This window comes from Suricata suricatta, chromosome 13, assembly GCF_006229205.1.
Source record: "Suricata suricatta isolate VVHF042 chromosome 13, meerkat_22Aug2017_6uvM2_HiC, whole genome shotgun sequence".
Classification (NCBI taxonomy): Eukaryota; Metazoa; Chordata; class Mammalia; order Carnivora; family Herpestidae; genus Suricata; species Suricata suricatta.
Genome location: NC_043712.1, coordinates 32401049 through 32419949, shown reverse-complemented (window position 1 = coordinate 32419949; position 18901 = coordinate 32401049). Strand labels below are relative to the sequence as shown.

At 51.5% G+C, this 18901-nt stretch overlaps 1 protein-coding gene across 1 annotated transcript in view; it reads right to left on the bottom strand.

The window, feature by feature from the left end:
• The window catches only part of GABBR2 (gamma-aminobutyric acid type B receptor subunit 2), a 338745-nt gene that overhangs the window by 10406 nt on the left and 309438 nt on the right, over positions 1-18901 (bottom strand). The window contains exons 14-16 of the mRNA XM_029920582.1: positions 8173-8283; positions 3716-3940; positions 1213-1395 (exon numbers count right to left, since the gene is read on the bottom strand). Of these exons, the coding sequence (XP_029776442.1) occupies positions 1213-1395; positions 3716-3940; positions 8173-8283 (519 nt within the window). The remainder of the gene's footprint in view (positions 1-1212; positions 1396-3715; positions 3941-8172; positions 8284-18901) is intronic.

The following is an 18901-nucleotide window of genomic DNA, read 5'->3' as shown; positions in this document are numbered from 1 at the left end:
GTCACACCTGAACTCCAGATAACAATGAATCATTTATTTTTTACTGTAAGTATATCCCAACTATTGTACGGACCATCCTTATACTAAAACTATGATTGGTTGTCTGACATTCAAGTTTTATTGGGCATCCTGTATCGACTTGGATTACCTACTCTGTCTCAGGTCTTCCTCACAACTGTCCAGCTAGAGACATTTCCCAGCCTGCCCTGTGTCAAGTGTGATCACGTAAGTTCTTGCCAAGGGAACTGGAGCAGAACCAACATGTGTACGAGTTTTGTATTACTTGCTTAGCCCTTGTGTGGACTTCCTTTTCCCTTCCTGCCACCGAGGACAGGACCTGCAGCTGTAACTGTGCTGGGGAGGGAGACAGGAAGAGTGAACGGGCCTCATCGGGCCAAGGTCATGGAGGCAGAGCTCCCGGCCAGCCTGGACCAATCTCCTAATGACCCTTATGTGAGAGAGAAATACTTTCTTTGGGTCGCTTCATTTTGGGGTCTCTTTGTTATAGCAACTTAGCAAGTGTCCTGTATCCAACTGTATCCAACACACTCTCCCTTGTTTCCTCCCCGTTCCACTGGTGGCATGAGAAGTTCTCTGTGAAACACAGCCCACAGACCACGGGCCAGTCATACATCTGGATCGAGAGATGTGAAGAAGGGGAAGGTCATTTGGTCTCCCCTCCCAGGAATAGAAAATCCAGAATTTGAGTTCAGGTTGGGCACAAAGGAAGCTAGCTGTGGCCTCTCTGGAATACTGAAGACGGAGTTAAGGACTCTCGAGAGAGCAGTGAGGTTTGCTACAGCAAACTCTCCTATTTGAAAAATTTCTCTTCACTTCTTCCTGTCTCACTGTGCCTCATACAGATGAGGGTGGTTACTGGGTTCGGAGAGTGACAAATGAAGGGGGTCTCTGCATACTTAGGAAGCTCCTATAATCAGGGAGCTCACAAATCTCTAAGAACTCCTTTCTGAGGATGCCTTGAATTTGGGACATTGCTGGACTCCATGAGTCCGGGCCAGGGGATTCTGTCTAGTTTATGTCTCCCCTGGTTCTGGTGGCCATAACCCCAGCATGTGGGACTGCACAGCCTGATGCAGGGCAGGGGGTGGCCCAGAGGGGGCCAGGTCAGGAGCCACAGCCCTGAGAGGCCTTGCACTGGGGCAGAGGATGGACCCGGAGGCGGGGCCCTGGCTGCGGTGCTGGGGCCGGTACCTCGGTGATCTTCATTCGCAGGCGATGGTTCTCAGACTGCAGGCCCTCCAGGCGGGATGTGCTTGCTTGGTTCACGCTGGTGACTGAGGTGGACGTTTTAGAATCTTCCTTCTTCTGATTCTGAGTGAACTGGAACCGCCGGTTCTGGGTTGCTGCGTCTGGGTTTGTTCTCAGAGTGATGAGCTGGAAGGGCAAGGTAGAATTGAAAAGAGACCCCCGGGGTCCTCCCCGCCAGTCTCCCGTCCACTCTGCCACAGCAGGTCCTGCACCAGAGGCAGCACGGCCATAGGCGGGGAGTCTGGAGCCCTGGGTGCAGGCTGGTCTCTGCCACGCGCCTGTGTGTGACCTTGGGCAGCATCTCTCCCTCCCCGCTGAGTCTGTTTCCTTCCTTGTCCACAGAATTCTGGTCTCCTGACTCCACCTGCAGCCCCTGCGGAGTCGGCCCCATAGGCCTGATTCCAGCTGAGCTGTACTCTGCCTTAGGCTTCTTTCCACGGAAAATAATTCTGAGGATGACGTTGGAAGACAATGGATGGAGGCACGTGAAGGCTTGCCTCATTAGAGCCATTGATGAGTGTTGAGGACAGACTGGTGACTAGTTCTGTCATGGAAAAAAGCATTGGTTTTTGTTTTTATTGTTTAATGTTAATTTATTCTTGAGAGAGAGATAGAGCATGAGCGGGGGAGGGGCAGAGAGAGAGAGAGAGAGAGAGAGAGAGAGGGAGAATCTGAAGTAGGCTCCAGGCTCTGAGCTGTCAGCACAGGGCTTGAAGTCATGAACCATGAGATCATGACCTCAGCTGAAGTCAGATGCTTAACCGACTGGGACACTCAGGTGTCCCCAAAAGCACTGTTATATAAAAGTCCACCGCTTGATCCTGGTCTTACTCATTTATTCAAGAAGCATTTCTGGTTTAAGTCAGGCTCTGGGCTTGCACTGGGGAGCCAGGACTGAGTGAGGCATGGCCCCTGTCTGGCAGGACCCCACAGTCCAGAGGCCAGAAGCATCCAGGGCAGGCTGGGCTGTGGGTGCTGTGGGCCTGGATTGGGCTCTGTGGAGGGCCCGAGGGACGGGGAGGGGAGGCCCTGGGGGAAGAAGAGACATATGCAAATGCGGGGGCAGGGCTGGGACTCAGGGTGCTTATGTAGAGGACAGTTTGGATGGTGCACAAGGTCCTTTGGGGAGGCCAGAGGAGACCCAAGGTCCCTGAAAGGCAGCCCCATATTGGCGACTTGGTTCTGGAGCAGGGGGGCAATGAGGAGCTGTTGAGGGTGACAGAGGAGAGTGACATGGTGAGGCCTGGGCCTGGAGTCCCCGGGCATCTTTGACTGGAATGAGAGAATGTCAGAGTGTAGGCGGAGAGGTCTTAGCGTTGGCCCGGAGCCTTTACAACCAGAGAAAGAAGGCGTATATGACAGCAGTGTTCTGGGAAGACATGGCTCTAGGATCACTGGATGGAGGTGCCATGGGCAGTCTGTCTGGGGGACAATGGGCCCTGAGTGATCTCTTGTCTCCCCATCTGGCCAATAATTCCTTCTACCCCATTTCCCATTCTTCCTTGATGCTGAGACAACTGCAGGGGCTCCCAAGACACCAAGGCCTGTGGTTCACCTGCCTGCATGCAAAGGGCAAGGCTTGAGAAGTACCTTTCAGGCTGGTCCTGAAGGTCAGCGCTTCTGATGAATGGAAAATGTAAGTGGCTGTTAAAAGTGGTTATTCCTTTTTACCCACCAACACTACTTCTGCGGCTCTATCTGATGGGAGTAGCCAGAAATGGGCATCATGTGTTATGTAGAAAAAAGAAATTCACTTGTAAGATAAGAAACCTGGAAACGACTGTAATGCTCATCAATAAGGGACGCAAGCAGATGGGAAGACCTGGGGCATCCCCTGTCCGTGGTGGTGAGGCTGTGAGAAAATGCATAGGAGACATTAACGGTGAAAAAGACAAACTACAAAATGGTATGTGAGCTATAATCGCAGCCCTAATGGAAAAAGCATCACTGCCTAACCATTAAAAAAAGACCAGAAGGTGTGGGGGCACCTGGGTGGCTCAGTTGGTTGTGTCTGACTTTGGCTCAGCTCATGGCTTCGTGGTTCCTGAGTTCAAGACCCAGCTCAGAGCCTGGAGCCTGCTTCTGTGTCTTCTTCTCTCTCTGACCCTCCCCTGCTCGTGCTCTCTCTTTCTCTCTCTCTCTCAAAAATAAATAAAGCATTTTAAAAAAGAAACACTTATAAAAAAAACACTGAAAAAAAACCTAAAAAACATGTAGATTTTAGTAAAAAAAAAACTAAATACATTAACAGTGATTATTTTTGGGTGGTGCAACTCTGAGAGATTTCTGGAAAATCTGGTTTTCACTTGTTTGCATTTTCCAAACTTTTCTGCGATCATCACAAGTAGAGCAAGCGTAAAACTGCCAGGAAGCAGAGGAGACCGGGCATCCCCTGGCCGGGTCCGAGACCAGAGGCCAGGGGGCAGGGTGCAGAGGGCGGCTGTACCTTGGGCACAAACACCAGGCAGAGGGTGATGGTGCTGCAGAAGATGATGACCAGGGCGACAATGCAGAACTGCACGTTGGGCTGGTCTCGGGTCAGGAAGGAAACGGCCGCCCCGATGATGCACATGATCCCCACGTTGTAGACGCTCATCCCAATGTACTTGCTGTCGTTGAGGGCAGGGATGCTAACGTTGCGCGTCTCCCAAGCCAGGAAGCAACCGAACAACTGGAATGGTGAGTGGAGAGAGGAAGTATCACTAGCACGTGGTGGCACACGCCCACCACTCTGAGCAGGTGGGGGCCTGGAGGCTCTGCCATGGGCCAGGTCTTCTGGATGTCACCCTCGTCTCCACGGGTGTCCCCGGGTGGAGTCCTGCTGAGGAAATGCAGACTGGGGGTGTTAGCACATCGGGTTCTCCTTCACCCCACCACTGGTTCACATACAGGAGGCTGCGGTGGGAAGGGTTTCCACACGGGATCTTGACCATCTCCACTCTCTCTAGAGAGAACACAGGTCCAGAGAGGAGGAAGGGGTGTGTCCCAGGCTACACAGTAATACAGTGGCAAAAGTGGATTGTTTCTAGGAGTTCAGTCTTGTCTTTTTTTTTTTTTTACTGCAAAACAAGCCAGAGCCCCTATGTCTGGGACTTCTATTTACCTCCTGATGCACAAAGTCACTCAGAATGGAGATTGCATTTCCTAAGTGTCCTTGAAGCTAGGTGTGGTGTATGATAGGTTCAGGACAGCACCATGCAGGTGGAAGTGGTGTGTACAAGTTCTGGGAAGTATCTGCTCAGGGAAACGGTGTTCCTTTTCCTCCTTCCTAGTAGATGGGATGGAGTATGATGGGTGGAGCTTGCGCAGCCATCTCGACCCAAAGAGTCATCTTAGACTACAGTGTAGGAGCTGTCTGATAAAGATCCAAGGAGCTGAGATTCTGGGAGCCCCCACCAGCCCTAGATTGCTTATCTGAAGAAGGAAGTTGACTATCTTTTAAGGGTTTTCTGTCACTTGCAGCTCTCTCCTAATTAGTATATCTCCCAACAGAAATGGACAAGGTAGAGGTCCACTGTGATCTGAAGCAGGGTGTGAAGGCTTTGGCCTTCCTGGGTGGTCTAAGGGAAGGGCAGGTTGAAGAGGAACTGTGGACGGAGTGCCAGGCAGAATGGTGGTGTGGGCAGGGGTGGGGGGAGGAGCTGACCAAGATTGCTGACTGTTCGGGACCTTCAGCTGTAGTCCAGGCCCTTCCAAGAGGCCTCTCCCCAAGGGCCCCTCTTCCCTCTGACCTCATCATTGCAGCTCAGGGCAGCCAAAGCTGCATGAGCCATTTAATATCACACCGAGGGCTTCTGCTTTCAGGTTTGACTAGTAGGGCAGCACGATGCCAGGAGGTGGAAGGGTGGCTGGGCACAGGGATCTGGGATCTGCTGCTCTCCACTGGCGGCGGGATTTTGGGCAAGTCACAAGCCTCTCAGGGCCTCCGTTTCACTACCTGTGAAATGGGAATAATGATAACACCACCTGACGGGGTTTGTACCCAGATGAAATGAGAGGATGACTGTCGTGCTGTACAATGCATTTTGCAAACCAAAGTGTCCTGTACAAGGATAAGTTACAGGTCGTTTTGTAATTGGTATTATTTATATTACTATGGTTGCTTTCCTCTCCTTTCCTCTAAGTGTGTTATCTCATGGATGGATTTATTGATTTATTGATTTATTGATTTATTTTTGAGTAATCTCTACACCTACATGGGAGGACCAAACCTAGGAGAGTTGCATGCTCCACCAACTGAGCCAGGTGTCCCCAGACCGGCTTATTTTTTTAAAGATTCCTTTTAAAATGCGGGAGCCAGAAGCCCAGGAAGCACATGCTGAGTGAGGGAAAGAATCTATTGCTTTTGAAACCCTGCTTTGTGCTGGTTCCTTCGTGTGTGGCCCCCTCGGTCCCATGGTGGCTATGCTGGCTGGGCTCTGTTGTCCACTCTTTCCGGGGGAAGAAGCAGAGGCTGGATGAGCCTCACTGACCTGTCGGTCATGAGTCTCTACCAGTTGTAAAATGTGGGTGAGTCTGGGGACCTGGTGATGGCCTGCCAATCTCTGATGACTGTCGGGAGGAAACCGTAACTTGTTCTTGGGCCTTCAAGGAGAAGGATGAGGGTTTGTGGGCACCAGTTACATCAAGGCAGATCTTAGCTGAAGATAAAGAAAAGCCTTCTAGAAAAATAACCCATCTACAGTGGGTTGAACAGTGGCCCTAAAAGATATCCTCATCCGTGGAGACTATTTGGAGAAGGGCTCCTTGCAGATATAATCAAGGGTCTTGAGATGAGATCATCCTGGATTATCTAGGTAGGCCTTAGACCAAATGACGAGTGTCATTGTAAGAGACACACAGAGGGAAAGACCTGGAAAAGAGAGAGGGCCATGTGAAGATGGAGGTGGAGAGGGAGTGATGTAGCCCCAAGCCAAGGAATGCCTGGAGCCATCAGCTGCAGGGGAGAGCCAAGGAGCACTTTCCCTGGAGCCTCTGGAGGCGGTACAACTCAACCTTGGTTTTAGACTCCTTGGCTTTAGAACTGTTAGGGAATAAGGTGTGTTGTTTCATGAAAGCCAGTCTGCATTTACCAATGTGTGGTAATCTCTTGCTGCAGCCGCAGGGCACTAATACATTATCCGTGGGTCGCACTGGATCACTTTGATGTGGGTGAGCTCCCCATCACTGGAGGTATGGAAGTAGTGAGTGAACAAACACTTGTTGGGGATGCCTACCAGAGGCCAGGAGTCCCGAAACATCTGACAGGAGGGTGGGCCTGCAGGGCTGGACATCGTCTCTCCAGCCTTGAAACTGTGGTTTCAGAGTGGGAGGGGCTGGAAGCGGGGTAGAATTTTAGTCACAAACCATACAGGCCAGGAGGGCTGTGGGCAATTCCTTGCATACATGGGAAATGGTAAAGCACTTGTGCTGCCAAATACAGCTTTTATTGACACGACCTGGCTGAAGGTAATAGCTTCACTGGAAGAGATACAGTCCACTCCATCCACTTCTGCAAGTAGGTGGAGAAGATAATGGATGGTCAAAACATTACATATAAATCCAGTTTAAAGAGTCAATCGGATTCACCATAATCTAATTTCACAGTGTCTCAGGATCAGGGAATGTGGAGCTGGAGGCATCCCAGAGAGTCCGGTTTCACTCTCTTTATTCAGCAAGGGCTGGGCGCCTCCAGTCACGGTGCCGCCATGCTTCCTGTGACAGAGAGCGCTTCCTTCCCAGGGGGCGCCACCACATCTGCGGACACTGCTCTAGTGGACAAACTTCTTTAATGTGGACTCGAAAGCTGCCTTCTGGCAACTCTGCCCACTAATGATGGATCTGCCTTCCGGTCCATGCCACTATCTGTGACAGCTCTGGTGACCACGTCTCCTGAGTGCCCTTCTCCAAGCCCAGGGCTGTTGGCCAGCCTCAGAGTGCCAGCTCCACTCCAGGTACCTCCTGGGCACACCTTCAGGGTCATTACCTTGTGGGGGCCCAGATTGCAGCCCAGTGATCCCCAAAGAATCCCTATGGAAAGTGGTCTCAACTAGTATGAAGTTGGGGACAATCTTTGCCTGGAGTTGCCTAACACATACTCTTCTCGTGTGGCCCCTGAGTAACAGTTCTCTGAAGCAGCACGATGCATTTGCGCAGTACAAGAAAGCCCGGACTATCTGACCTTAGGAGAGGGTCACTTGGCCTCTAAGTGGAAGCTATACACAGGCAGATGGCGGCTTAACTTTCCTGCACAAAGACTTAAGGAGGGTATGGTAGCTAGTTTCCTGTCACTGGAGGGATTTCAGTGGAGGCGCGGTTTGCACAGGATGTGGAGAGAAGATTCAGGGGTCAATCTGGATAAGGTGGGGGTGCAGCTGCCCTCTTCAAATTCTTCCAGACGTGTCCAGGGGGGTTGGTATGTGATCTCTGGTTCTAACAGGTGGGTGGAGTGGAAAGAGTACTGGGTTCGGTGGTCGGAGTGACCGGACGCCCTTTAACCTCTGTGCGCCTGACTCCACTCACTTCCCACAGATTTTGAGAGAATGCGGTAAAATGTGGGATGTGAACCTGCGCTAGATGTTGACAGACTGTTGTTCTGGGAGTGGTATGGTGGCCGCTGTGAGGCACACGCACAAGTTTTGGGCTTACTCTGTGGTTAAGCTCTTGAACCTGCTACTTACTAGTTGGGTGACCTTGGGCAAACCAAGCCTCAGCTTTCCCAGCGGTGAAATGGGGCGCTGTCTGCCCCCCGCTCAGAGGGTTGTCGTGGGAACTGAGGTAACACGTGGCAGACACCAGGCCTGGCAGACAGTTGAGTGCTGGTCCTGGGGGCTCTGTTTATCTGTATGTTCACAAAGGCCCCTGGGAGAGGGAGCTCTGGCAGAGAAGCATCCCCCCAACCTCTGCCTTCTGCTCCACACCTACCATGAGAAGCCCCTTGTAGGCATAGACGATGCCGAGCCAGATGGTCATGTGGGTGTTCTCACAGTGCTCCAGGAGAGGGCGGATGGAGATGTCGCGTCCTGCTGGGTCCGGCTGTGCAAAGAGAAAACAGAAACCCAGGGATGGCACCGGGCATGCTTCCAGCAGCCAAGGCCCCATCTGATGGCCGTCTTCCCTCTCATGAGGCACAGCCAGTCCCTTGCCCAGGAAGCCTTTGGGGCCCCTCTTCTGTGTCCCCAGGAGGCTGCCTTCTGTTTGTAGGTCACGATTCAGCCCTGCACTCTAGTTATCTGAGTTCTCATGCCTTTCAAACTTGAGTCAGATCTCCTGAGGGTAGGGAGTGGGTCACTTCCTGTGCCTCTCCTACTTAGCAGCGGACCAGGCCAAGACCATACGTCTGTAAAGCTTGTTGAAAGAGTGAGGGTGAGAGGGAGGCACAAAGTTATGTCAAGAGGCCTTCAGGTGTCTTTGGGATTAACCCTGGTAACTACTGGCTAGAGCAGTAGTAGGAGATTTTGTCCATCACTTCCCAAGGGGGAACAGTGGTGGCAGCCATGTTATATACCACATGACCTACCCTGGGCCAAAGCTGATTGGTACCTGACCCACAGCTGCCAATCCAGAGTCTGGTCAAAGTCTTATGAGGTTTTCTAGTACAGAGTGCTCTGCTTGAAGTGGGATGCTGGAGAGGATCCTTCCCAAATGCGTTCTCTCTCTTAATAATTTTAGCTGGGAAACTCTGGGAAAGAGTCAGCCACGTGGTGGAGAAAGGAGAAAAACCCACCTAGACAGAAAAAATATTCTACATATGTTTTTCCAGAACCGTTTGAGAATAAGTTATAGACATCCTAACCTTTCACCCCTAAACATATAGTAAGTATTTCCTAAGGAAGAGGACACTCTCTTACATAACCACACATACTTACCAAATTGAAGAAATTTAACACTATTACAGTATATTATCTGATATACTATCAGTTTCAAATTTTGCCAACTGGCTCAATAATATCCTTTAAGATAATTGTGGTTTTTCCAAAGTAGGATCCAATCTAGGACCTGGGTCCTGCATTTACTTGTCATGTCTTTTTATTTTTTTTTAATGTTTATTTGTTTTTCAGAGAGAGACAGAGCATGAGCAGGGGAGGGGCAGAGAGAGAGAGGGAGACACAGAACTTGAAGCAGGCTCCAGGCTCCAAGCTGTCAGCACAGAGTCCAACACGGGGCTCAAACTGACGAACTGTGAGATCATGACCTGAGCGAAGTCAGGCGCTTAACTGACTGAGCCACCCAGGCACCCCTTACTTGTCATGTTTTTAGTCTCCTTTAATCTTCAATAATTCCTTAGCCTACTTTGGTCTTTTATGTCATTGATATTGCTGGGTAATCTAGTCCAGCTGTTTTGTAGACTGCCCTTCCCCCTGGGTTTGTCGAATGTGTTTTCAGGGTTAGATTCGGGTTATGCACTCATGGCAGGAATCCTATGTAAAGTGATGTCTTTCCTCCTTGGAGCTTCCCATGAGTGGCACTCAATGGCACTTTGTCCCATTATTGGTGATGTTACTGTGATCATTTGGTTCAGGTGACGTATGCCAGATCTCTCCACTTCAAAGGTACCATTTCCCCCTTGTAATTAATAAATAATCTGTGGGAGATACTTTGAGACTATGTGAGTATCCCGTTTCCCCCACAAACATCAACTTAGTGGTTTCAGCCTCCAGTGATGGTTTTTACCTGAGTCACATTCCTTTGGTGGCTGCAAAATGGTGATTTTCCAGCTCTGTCATTTCATTTAAATACTTAGCACACCACTGAAAACAAGATCTTACTTTTACTTCCATTTATTTATGTAGATCAGTATGCGTTTATGGGTTCCTTTTTCATTCAGTGTTTTATAATCCCTTACTATCATTCATTTTGATGCTCAAATTTTCCCAGATTTGGCCAGTGGGAAGCTGGCTCCTTCATGCAGCCTCCTGTGTTTTTTCAATACATCCCCATAAGTTTTTGGAGCACCTTCCTACTTCTTGGCACAACAAGGACTTGCACTTTTTTGTACTTTCCTTTCCCCAGCCTAGAATCAGTTGTTTCTCTGAGGAGTCTTGGTTCTTGTTAGTGGAGAATGATATTTAGAAACCAAGAACTGGGCACCAGAGGTGCTCAATGTTCCTAGGGTATCATTACTTCTAGGTCCGCCTGCCTGCCTGCCTTCATTCCTTCCTTCTTTCATCTATCTATCTATCTATCTATCTAATCTACTTATCCATCCATCCATCCATCCATCCATCATCATTCCATGTATCTATCTCTCTACCATCTGTTTATACATAGATATATAGAGATAACATCTATAGATTGAGATAAAAGCCTACACCACAGGGTTCTTGCTTCTTCCCATTCCATATTTACATCTTTCCTTGCAGGGAGATCTCTTGTTTTCCGCAATATCAAAACAGTCATTCATTTGCTCAATGCTAAATAGACACAAAAGAGTTTTAGGGTTTCTGCATCCATACACTACCAACAACAAATGTACTAAGTAAAGTTGAAAATGTATTTGAGAATCTATTTGCCTTTAGAATAGATACCTACTGAGGGTGTCTCTTCAAAGAACTGTGTCCAGTATGGAGGTGTCCTTTTGAGGCCTAGGGTCAAGGCACAAGCCTGAGAGGAAGAGGTAGGCATCCTCAGGGTCACCCACTGGGAAGAAGGAGCACTTTGGTGGGATCCAGGGATGTGGAAAGCAGGCCTTAGGTAACTGGGGATGGGAATGCTAATTCTCTTGGCCCTGCTCTCGAGGCCTGGCCTTTGAGTAAGGCAATGGTCTGGACTCCTGTGATTTGTGGAAATGACGCTTCCTGCTCACGAAGCAGGAAGAACTGGGGCCTGTGCACTCAGGCCATTTGGTAACCAGATCATTCAGCCACATGCTCTCTTAGGCTTGATTTTCCTTTATCTGTCCCAAGCCACAGAAAGCCTTAGCTCAGACTCTTTGGTTCCATGGTCATGGAGTCCACACGCAAGCTGGAATGGATTCCTGAGGCCTCTGCAGTGGCCGCAGTGGGTACTAGTGAGAGCCAACCTGGGAGGTGACCTCCAGGAACCACAGCAGAGTTGCCAGGATAGAAATTTCCCCTCTTCTGCTCCCCTCCCAGGAGCTGGGCTGGATTCTAGTAAGGGTGATGGGGGTTTCCAGATGTACTTTCACTGTTCAATTGAGGAGACTGAGAAAGGAGCTGGTCCCAAGGTCAGCAGTGACTTATGACAGTGACCTAGGTTTCTCTAATGTCTAACAACCAGGCAGACATCAAAATGCAGTAGCACAGGCCCATTACAGTCATGCATGAATAGCAAACCCATTAATGATGATAGTATTTGTTGTTCTACAATGAAAGGCAATAATTTATGATGGACTCTTTGATTCTCTGTGTATAAAGAACTGATGCTGCCATACACCATTGTTCAGTGTTATGGAAACTCTATTCACAGGAGGCCAAGAATGGGTGTCTGGCTCCTATATTCCCCGTGACAGAGAGCCCTCTCCCACTCTCAGTGAGTGGTTGCACAGCTCATTTATTGAACCAGAACCTTCTCCTCCTGTACCTCCACCTATTGGTCCTTGCCTTTCTTCTGGGGTCCTCAGAATAATCCCAAGCTCTCTCTTTGAGTCTGCACACCCTTCCTCAGGAGGGAAGAGATGCACTGAAGGTTTACATCACCTCCCACCACGAGTTGACCTGGTCCTACAACCTGCTCAAGTTCACCATTGATCTATAGGCCTGTAACCGAGCTCAGCACTCCAGGTGGTGGTCCTGAGCAAGTCTGTCTACACCCTCGCTCCACACCTCCTGGGCTCTCTAAACAACTACCTTCCATTGGTGTTCCTATGTTCCTTATGGCTGACTAAGACTCCATTAGGTCGTTTTCATCGAACTGCTGCTAGCTCTGTCTTCCTCCTTATGCAGCTGACGTTCTAGTCAGGTTACCTTCTCACTTGCTGGTAGCCCTCCCCCTCCCACCCCCTCCAGGCTCCCCATCCTGAAATCCTAATCCGTACATCTTTTAGCCCCTTACCCATCTCAGTAAACTTAAGCACAGCCATCACTGCAGAGGTGGGAGTGCAGCAAAAAATCAAGGACCAGCCGGGAGTTCAGTGGTCCTGAGGGTGGGCTACCCTATCCTCCCAGGACCCAGGTGCAGATCCAGAAAGAAGCCACAATATCTCCTGGTCATTAACACCACGCTCACACAACCCCATGTCTGTGCACACTGTACATGGATCAGTGATGAGGTTCCTCCCTCCTGGGGCTGGGGGATGTGGAGTCTCAACACTCAGTACCCTGTCCTGAATCTCAAAGCCAACTGTAAAAGCCATGCCTTTTCTATTCTGATCCATTCTAATTGTGCCTGGGACTTGAGTTTGGAGTGGTCTGAGCAGTCATACACACGGGGAGAGATGCGTTTGAGGATGCAAACAGTGGGATGCTGGGGGGGAGGGATGGAGGGGGCGTGGAAAGGTGCCACCACCTGAGCGCTTCCTTAGAGTTGTCTTACATCAAAGTGCCACTAGAGGGCACCCAAGACCTGCGTGGAGGGTCTGGACCCTAGCCGTGGATCACCCTCTGCTGAGGACACAGAGCTACTTTTGTGGCCCAGTGGGGCCACAAAGCCAGAAGCAGCCTCCTGGGCTACTTAAGGCACCCAGTGGTCTTACAGGAGGCCAGATTTGCAGGTACCTTGGACGACTGCACCTTCTGCCCCCCACTTCACATCAGTGGGAGTGGTGTGGGAGGGTAGGGGATATTGGGGAAGGTGGGGCTGGAGGATCCCTACCTGGCTCTACACTCATCCACACTCTCCGTGTGGGCCTGTCATGCAGTCCAGGGCCTGCGATCACAGGGCATTGACCCCTGCGGATGCCATGCTGTGATCTCCTTTCAGGGTCTGAGCCAGGACTGTGACCTTACTTCTCCATACTTTTGGGTGCTACAGCATTTCGATTGGTCTAAATCAATTGCCATGGCTGACTAGCCTACAGGAGCTTTCAAATTGCTTTTTGTTCCTCTATTTTTCTTCCCTATTTGGTGTCTACCTGGGCAGTTACTTAAGTAATCATTCATTCATTCATTCATTCATTCATTCAATACAGAACTATAAAGCACTACCATTTGCTGGGTACTGTTGTGGGCACGGGGGAATACAGCAATAGCAAGGACTGACAAAAGCCTTGTCCTCAGGGCTCTTCCATTCTGAGAAGGTCAAGACGACTCCAGGAGAAGCAGCCTCAGAGGGGAAGTGAGTTGACCTCTCCTAGGAACAGCCACCCTAACAACACCAAGTGCTCTTGTCACAAATGAGAGCAGGATGCTCGGTGCTGAGCCGCAAGATCTACACGTATTGTCTGGCCGAAGCCTCCAACACAGTGTTGTATCCATTTTACAGATGAGAAAACTGAGGCACAGAAACATTAAAGAACTTGCCCCAAATCTCCAGCGAGTACCTGTTGGAGCTGGGTTCAAACCCAGGTCTGTCTGCCTCCCAAGCCAGTCATTTTCTTTCCCTCGTCACCATATGTGTTTTCCAGCCTGCCCTGCCTCTCACAAGCACCGTGTCACATTCCAAGGAGACAGTGGGTGTAATCCTATAGCCCCGCTGTATATACTGCAAGAGGCCGTTTGTGGAGGAACGGCTTAATTGCTGAATGATCCACAGAGCCTCCTCTGACGCCCCCAGAGCTCTGTGAAGGCTGTGCTCCGGCGCTGTAAGCGGAACGCAAGCTGATAAAATGCTCTTCCTGCCCAACAGGGTGCGATGCCCCACAGAGAGGCCACGCCTGCCCGTGAGGGCCAGAGGCTGGCACTGCTCACACCTGACTCCGGGTCGACCGCTGCGCGGCGGGAGGCCCGCCGAAGCTGCCCTGGGAAGCCTCCCCCATCTGTGCAGTGAGGGCGAGCAGCTGGCCCGAGAGTCCCTCTGCATAATGCAATTACTCACAATGTAGGTCAGCGCCCCCTGCAAACGTCCTGCTTTGTCAGGCCGCACAAACGGACGGGCAGGGGGTCCGGGCATGGGTGGAGGCGGCGAGTCCTGAAAGGCCAAAGGCTTGGTCCTGCTCTGCCACAGACTTGCTGGGTGAGCACCTGGCATGCCCCGCCCTTCTGCAGACCTCAGTTTCCCGGTTGCAGAGTGAGTTCCAGGGTTAACATATGGTGCCGTTAACGTGAGCCTGAATAATGGAGGGATGACTACTTTCGTCCTATATTTCATGACAGTGTCTGTCCTACGCTCACTCATTCAGAATCGACTCCGTCTTGTGTGCCTGCGGGGTGCTGCGGGCCATGCTCCACGCCGGGTCCGGGTATAGAAGGCTGGCAGGGTGCCCGCCTTCTCCGAGTGGGCATTCTAGCAGGGGCAGACTGCACGGAGCAGCTGTGAATGGAACAGCGGTCAGCGCTGCCCAAGAGAAGTGTCAAGGGGGGCATTGACTGCTGGTCAGGCAGTCCGGGAAGGCTTTTCTGAAGTGGTAACATTTAGTCTGAGGCCTGAAGGGTGAGAAAGAGAAGCCAAGTGAGCATCTAGGGGAAGAGCTTTCCCGAGAGAGGGAACAAGTAGGAAGGATCTGAAATGGAGAAGGCTTCGGCGTGTTTTAGGGGGTGAGAGGAGGCCAGAGTGGCTGGCGTGTAGTAAGTGAGGGGCGGCACTGCTTCCTACTTGGTACTGTGCACACAGACCACCCAGGGGGCTTGTTACAGTGCAGATCGGGGCAGGAGGTCTGGCTGGGGCTCCGGATGCTGCATTTCCAAGCAGCTCCTGGGGGCACTGGTCCAGGGACCGCCTTTGGGGCAGTGAGGATTTTAAACAACAGAGTGACATTTGGTCCTCGGCTTAGGAGATCTTTGGTTAAAAATGCGGATTCTCTTGTCACTCGCACACCCCTGGCACAGAGTGACAGCTTAGCACCAGCACAGACCTGACACAACTTGTCTGTATGTTCTGACCCTGGAACAGACCTCGACCCCACTGGGCTTTCGTGTGTCCTGTGTGGGGCTGGCCAGGGTTTCTAGTCTGGGCACGGAGAGAGGGAGGGTGAGGGGGGTCTGGATGGTGGGAATGAAGGCGGCCATATGCTTCATCTGTGATCACGGGGCTGTGTGTGAGTGAGGTTCCAGAGCCCCACTCGGCCTGTGCTTCTTTGAAGGTGGGGTGCCTTCTACCTTCTGACCAGCTCCCAGAAGCTGCCTTTCAGAACTTTTTCACCGAGCCATTCCTGCTGCTGCTTCCTCTTCCTCCTTCCTCCTTTCCCTCCTTCCTCTTCTTCCTCCTCCTCCTCTTCTTCTTCTTCTTCCCCTCCTCCTTCTCCTTCTTCTTTTTCCCCTCATTCTCCTTCTCCCTCTTCTCCTTTCTTAATTTCAAAGTTGATTTTTCAAATATATTATAAAATTGGTAGTTTTCTCTACTGGAGGAAAGTATATATGTGTATATCAATGTGAATTTGAGTATATGGGGGAGGGGAGGGTGTCTGGCCTTTTTGGGCTGCATTTCAGAGTCCTGACATGTTTTTCTTTTCCTAGGAAGGCAGGTGAGTCAACACTGCCTCTTCTGGGTGGGGGAGGGGGAGATGCTTAGGGAGTCTCAGCAAGGAAGCCTGGGCAGGGATGGGAAAGGGGTTCACACCCCAGTCCGTCACTTGCTAGCTGTGTGACTTTAAACACATCCCTAAGCCTTTCTGAGCCGTGATTTGCTCATCCGCAAACTCCCAGGGCTGGCAAGACCATCAAAGGAGGTAAACGGTGTGCTTAGCAGGCTTTAGAGGCTGGAAAGCCCGCTCCTTATGTGTAAACCATCATCATTATCTTCAGCTGCAGAGTCACAGAGCACTGGAGCCAGGAGGAACCTTCTGGATCCCTCTGGGGCTGGGCTGCTTATCTCAACAACAGCGGCCCCACATCTCTGAGGCGGCAAAGCTAGAAGCCGTCATTTCAAGGTAAGAGTTTCTTTTTTAGAATGTTTGGTTATGAGTTTGGGTGAATTTTTTCAGGATCCCAGATCTGGAGGGGAACCTGGGAGATCACACACCGGGGTTTCTCAACAGGGATGTTTCCGCAGGTCTTTCTTTGGAGGGGGTACCATTCTTTGCTGTAAGGGACTATCTTGCTCAGTGCAGGGCACTCAGAGCCCCTAGGCTGTGGGCTCTAAAAGCCAGGAGTGGTTTCTGGTCACTGTAACAGTCCAAATCTCCCTCCCTGACTTTCCATTTCCAAACACTAAATGCACTCATCTAATTCCCCTTTTTACAGATGGAGAAACTGAGGCCTGGAAGGGCACTCATAGCAAGTGGGTGACTGAGTAGAGCCCCAGATGCAGGTGTCCTGAGCCTAGTCGTGTGCCCTGGGCACCGGGTCAGGCTGCAGGCTGGCATAGGAGGGTCCAGCCTTGCGGGCTGTTCACCAGCCAACATTTATGGGGATTCACCACTCATGGGTGTTTGGCACTGCCACATCAGTGCCCACCTGGAGCTGGCTCTTGAGTGTATCTGACCTGTTGGTGCTATGTGCCCTTGCTCATGTCGGTCTGGAGCAACTTCCAGAGCAAGAAGCCCGGGCCCAGACCTGGTGCCCTCCGGCCACATCCTCATGGGGTCCTGCTTGTGGAGGGGAGAAGAGGTGGAGGAGGTGGCCAGGACCCCACTGAGGAGGTCAGCCTTAGGGCACCATTAGGACAGCAAGACCCTGCCTGGTCCCACCAGGCATTCTGTGGCTGGAGTCTCGTGGGAAATCTGTGGTTGTGAAAGGGTCATAGGTGGGGTGAGGATTGTCTTGGGGGATGTTAAGGGCTGACAAGTGCCGTAACAGGTCCTACTCTTTCTGGCCCTTTGGAGCCCATATGTATTTGTATGAGAATCTCTTTTTGATCTTGACCTCAGGCCAATGTGGTGAAGGAGCCAGGAATTTTATGCCCCTGTTTGTAGGTGAGGAAACAGAGCTCAGAGAGGACAAGAGACTTGCTTAAAGTTATACAGTAAGCCAGGGGCAAAGGCAAGCGCCACCTCTGTCTTGCAAAGCAGGCATCCCTTCCTCTCTGATTCCACCCAGGCCCCCAACTCACAGATCTTCAACGCTTCACAAACCGCAGGAAAGACAGGCTGACTCATGACTCCAGCATCGTGACCTTCCACGATGGGCCCCACATCTCTTTCCAGCCTTGACGCCCATCATCAGCCTCATCTGTCCATGGCCAGGCCCATGATGTTCCCTCCTGGTCCTGGGATGACCTTTCTTCACTGGGTGTGAACGGCACCCGTTCCTCCACGTGCCAGACTCTGCTCAGTGTGTCGTATACACATTCCTATGATCACCACAGGAGTGAGCTCTAGTGAGCCCCTTTTCAGGGGTGCTAAATGAGCAGAGGAGAGGCTGAGTGCTGTGTTCAAGGTCACACAGGTGCTAAATGATGGAGCTGTGACTTGCTCCCTGGTCTGCCCAACTTCCCAAACCTTTGCTTTAAACCACAAATCCCAAACTACACCAAAGTGTGCCCTGGTCACTAGAGTGCTCTCAGTGAGTCTCAAGTGTCCCAAGACGGTGTTCTCCTCGGCCTGAGGGCACGTGGTTGGCCAGGCACCTCCAGCCACGAGCTGCCTCCGAGGTCACTCTGGTGCCCTGCCCTACGCAAGACTTCGTCCTGGCCCCATGTTGGCCAGAGGCAGCCCCTCCTCTTATAGTTTCCAGTTGGGCCTGGGCATGCCTGTGAAGTGCCCACCTACCCACAGCCTACCTCTGGGTCAGCACCCCTCAGCACCCCTATTTGTGGGGGTAATTGCTCCTGACCTGGGGAGGGGTCTGGAGCCCCAAAAGTGAGTACAGCTCCCAGAGGGCCCCATTCAAGCTGCCCAGCCCCCATCCTTGGCAAGACTGGCATCTCTCCTGCTCAGCCCACACCTCAAGGCTGCCAAGCTGGCCCTACCCAGCCCCGACCTGGCCATGCAGGTGCGGTCTCTCATCACCGTCCCACAGGAGCCTGCTGCATGGCCTGGCTGCTGGTTCACAGTGACTCTCTACAGCCAAGTCCAAGCCCAGCCTGGTGTGAAAAGGAGGGACAGAACGAGGGTGTGAGGATGCTCTAAATTAGGAAGCGGGAGCCTGTGGGATCCTGGATGGAGCTACTGTATTCCAACACTGCTGGGCATGGGCACTCAATTTTATGGTTTTCAATGCCATTAGATCTGCCTAACAACCCTAAAAATTTAGTAGGGCCATCAGCCTTGTTCCTATTTTGCACAGAGAACACCTAGTCCAGGAAGAGGCTATTAACTCACCCAAGGGCATATGCTTGAGCCCCACGTCCTGACTCCTAGCCCGGGGCTCTTTCTGTTGTGTGTGCTCCCCCCTGGAACTCTGGCTCATCTCAAGTTCTGGGAGTCCCAGCTCAACAAGGAGAAAGGAAGGTGGCTGCCTGGGCGGGTGTCAGATGCTCCCTCTCCTGTTCCCTCCTGCTTCTCAGATTTTACCGTCTGCCCTTGGCCAAGTGGCAGTAGGGCGACCGCACAGTGCCCTGGGATGACAGACAGCCATGGGCCCTGCCTCTGGACCAGGGTTCTGGCTCCAGCTCTGTCGTGCACTTGTGCTGAGCCCCAGATTCTCCTGGAGAAAAGCCAGAGTCACCTGCTTTAAAGGGCTGCTCTCAGCATTGAGCAAGGGCCAGGTAAGACAAAAGG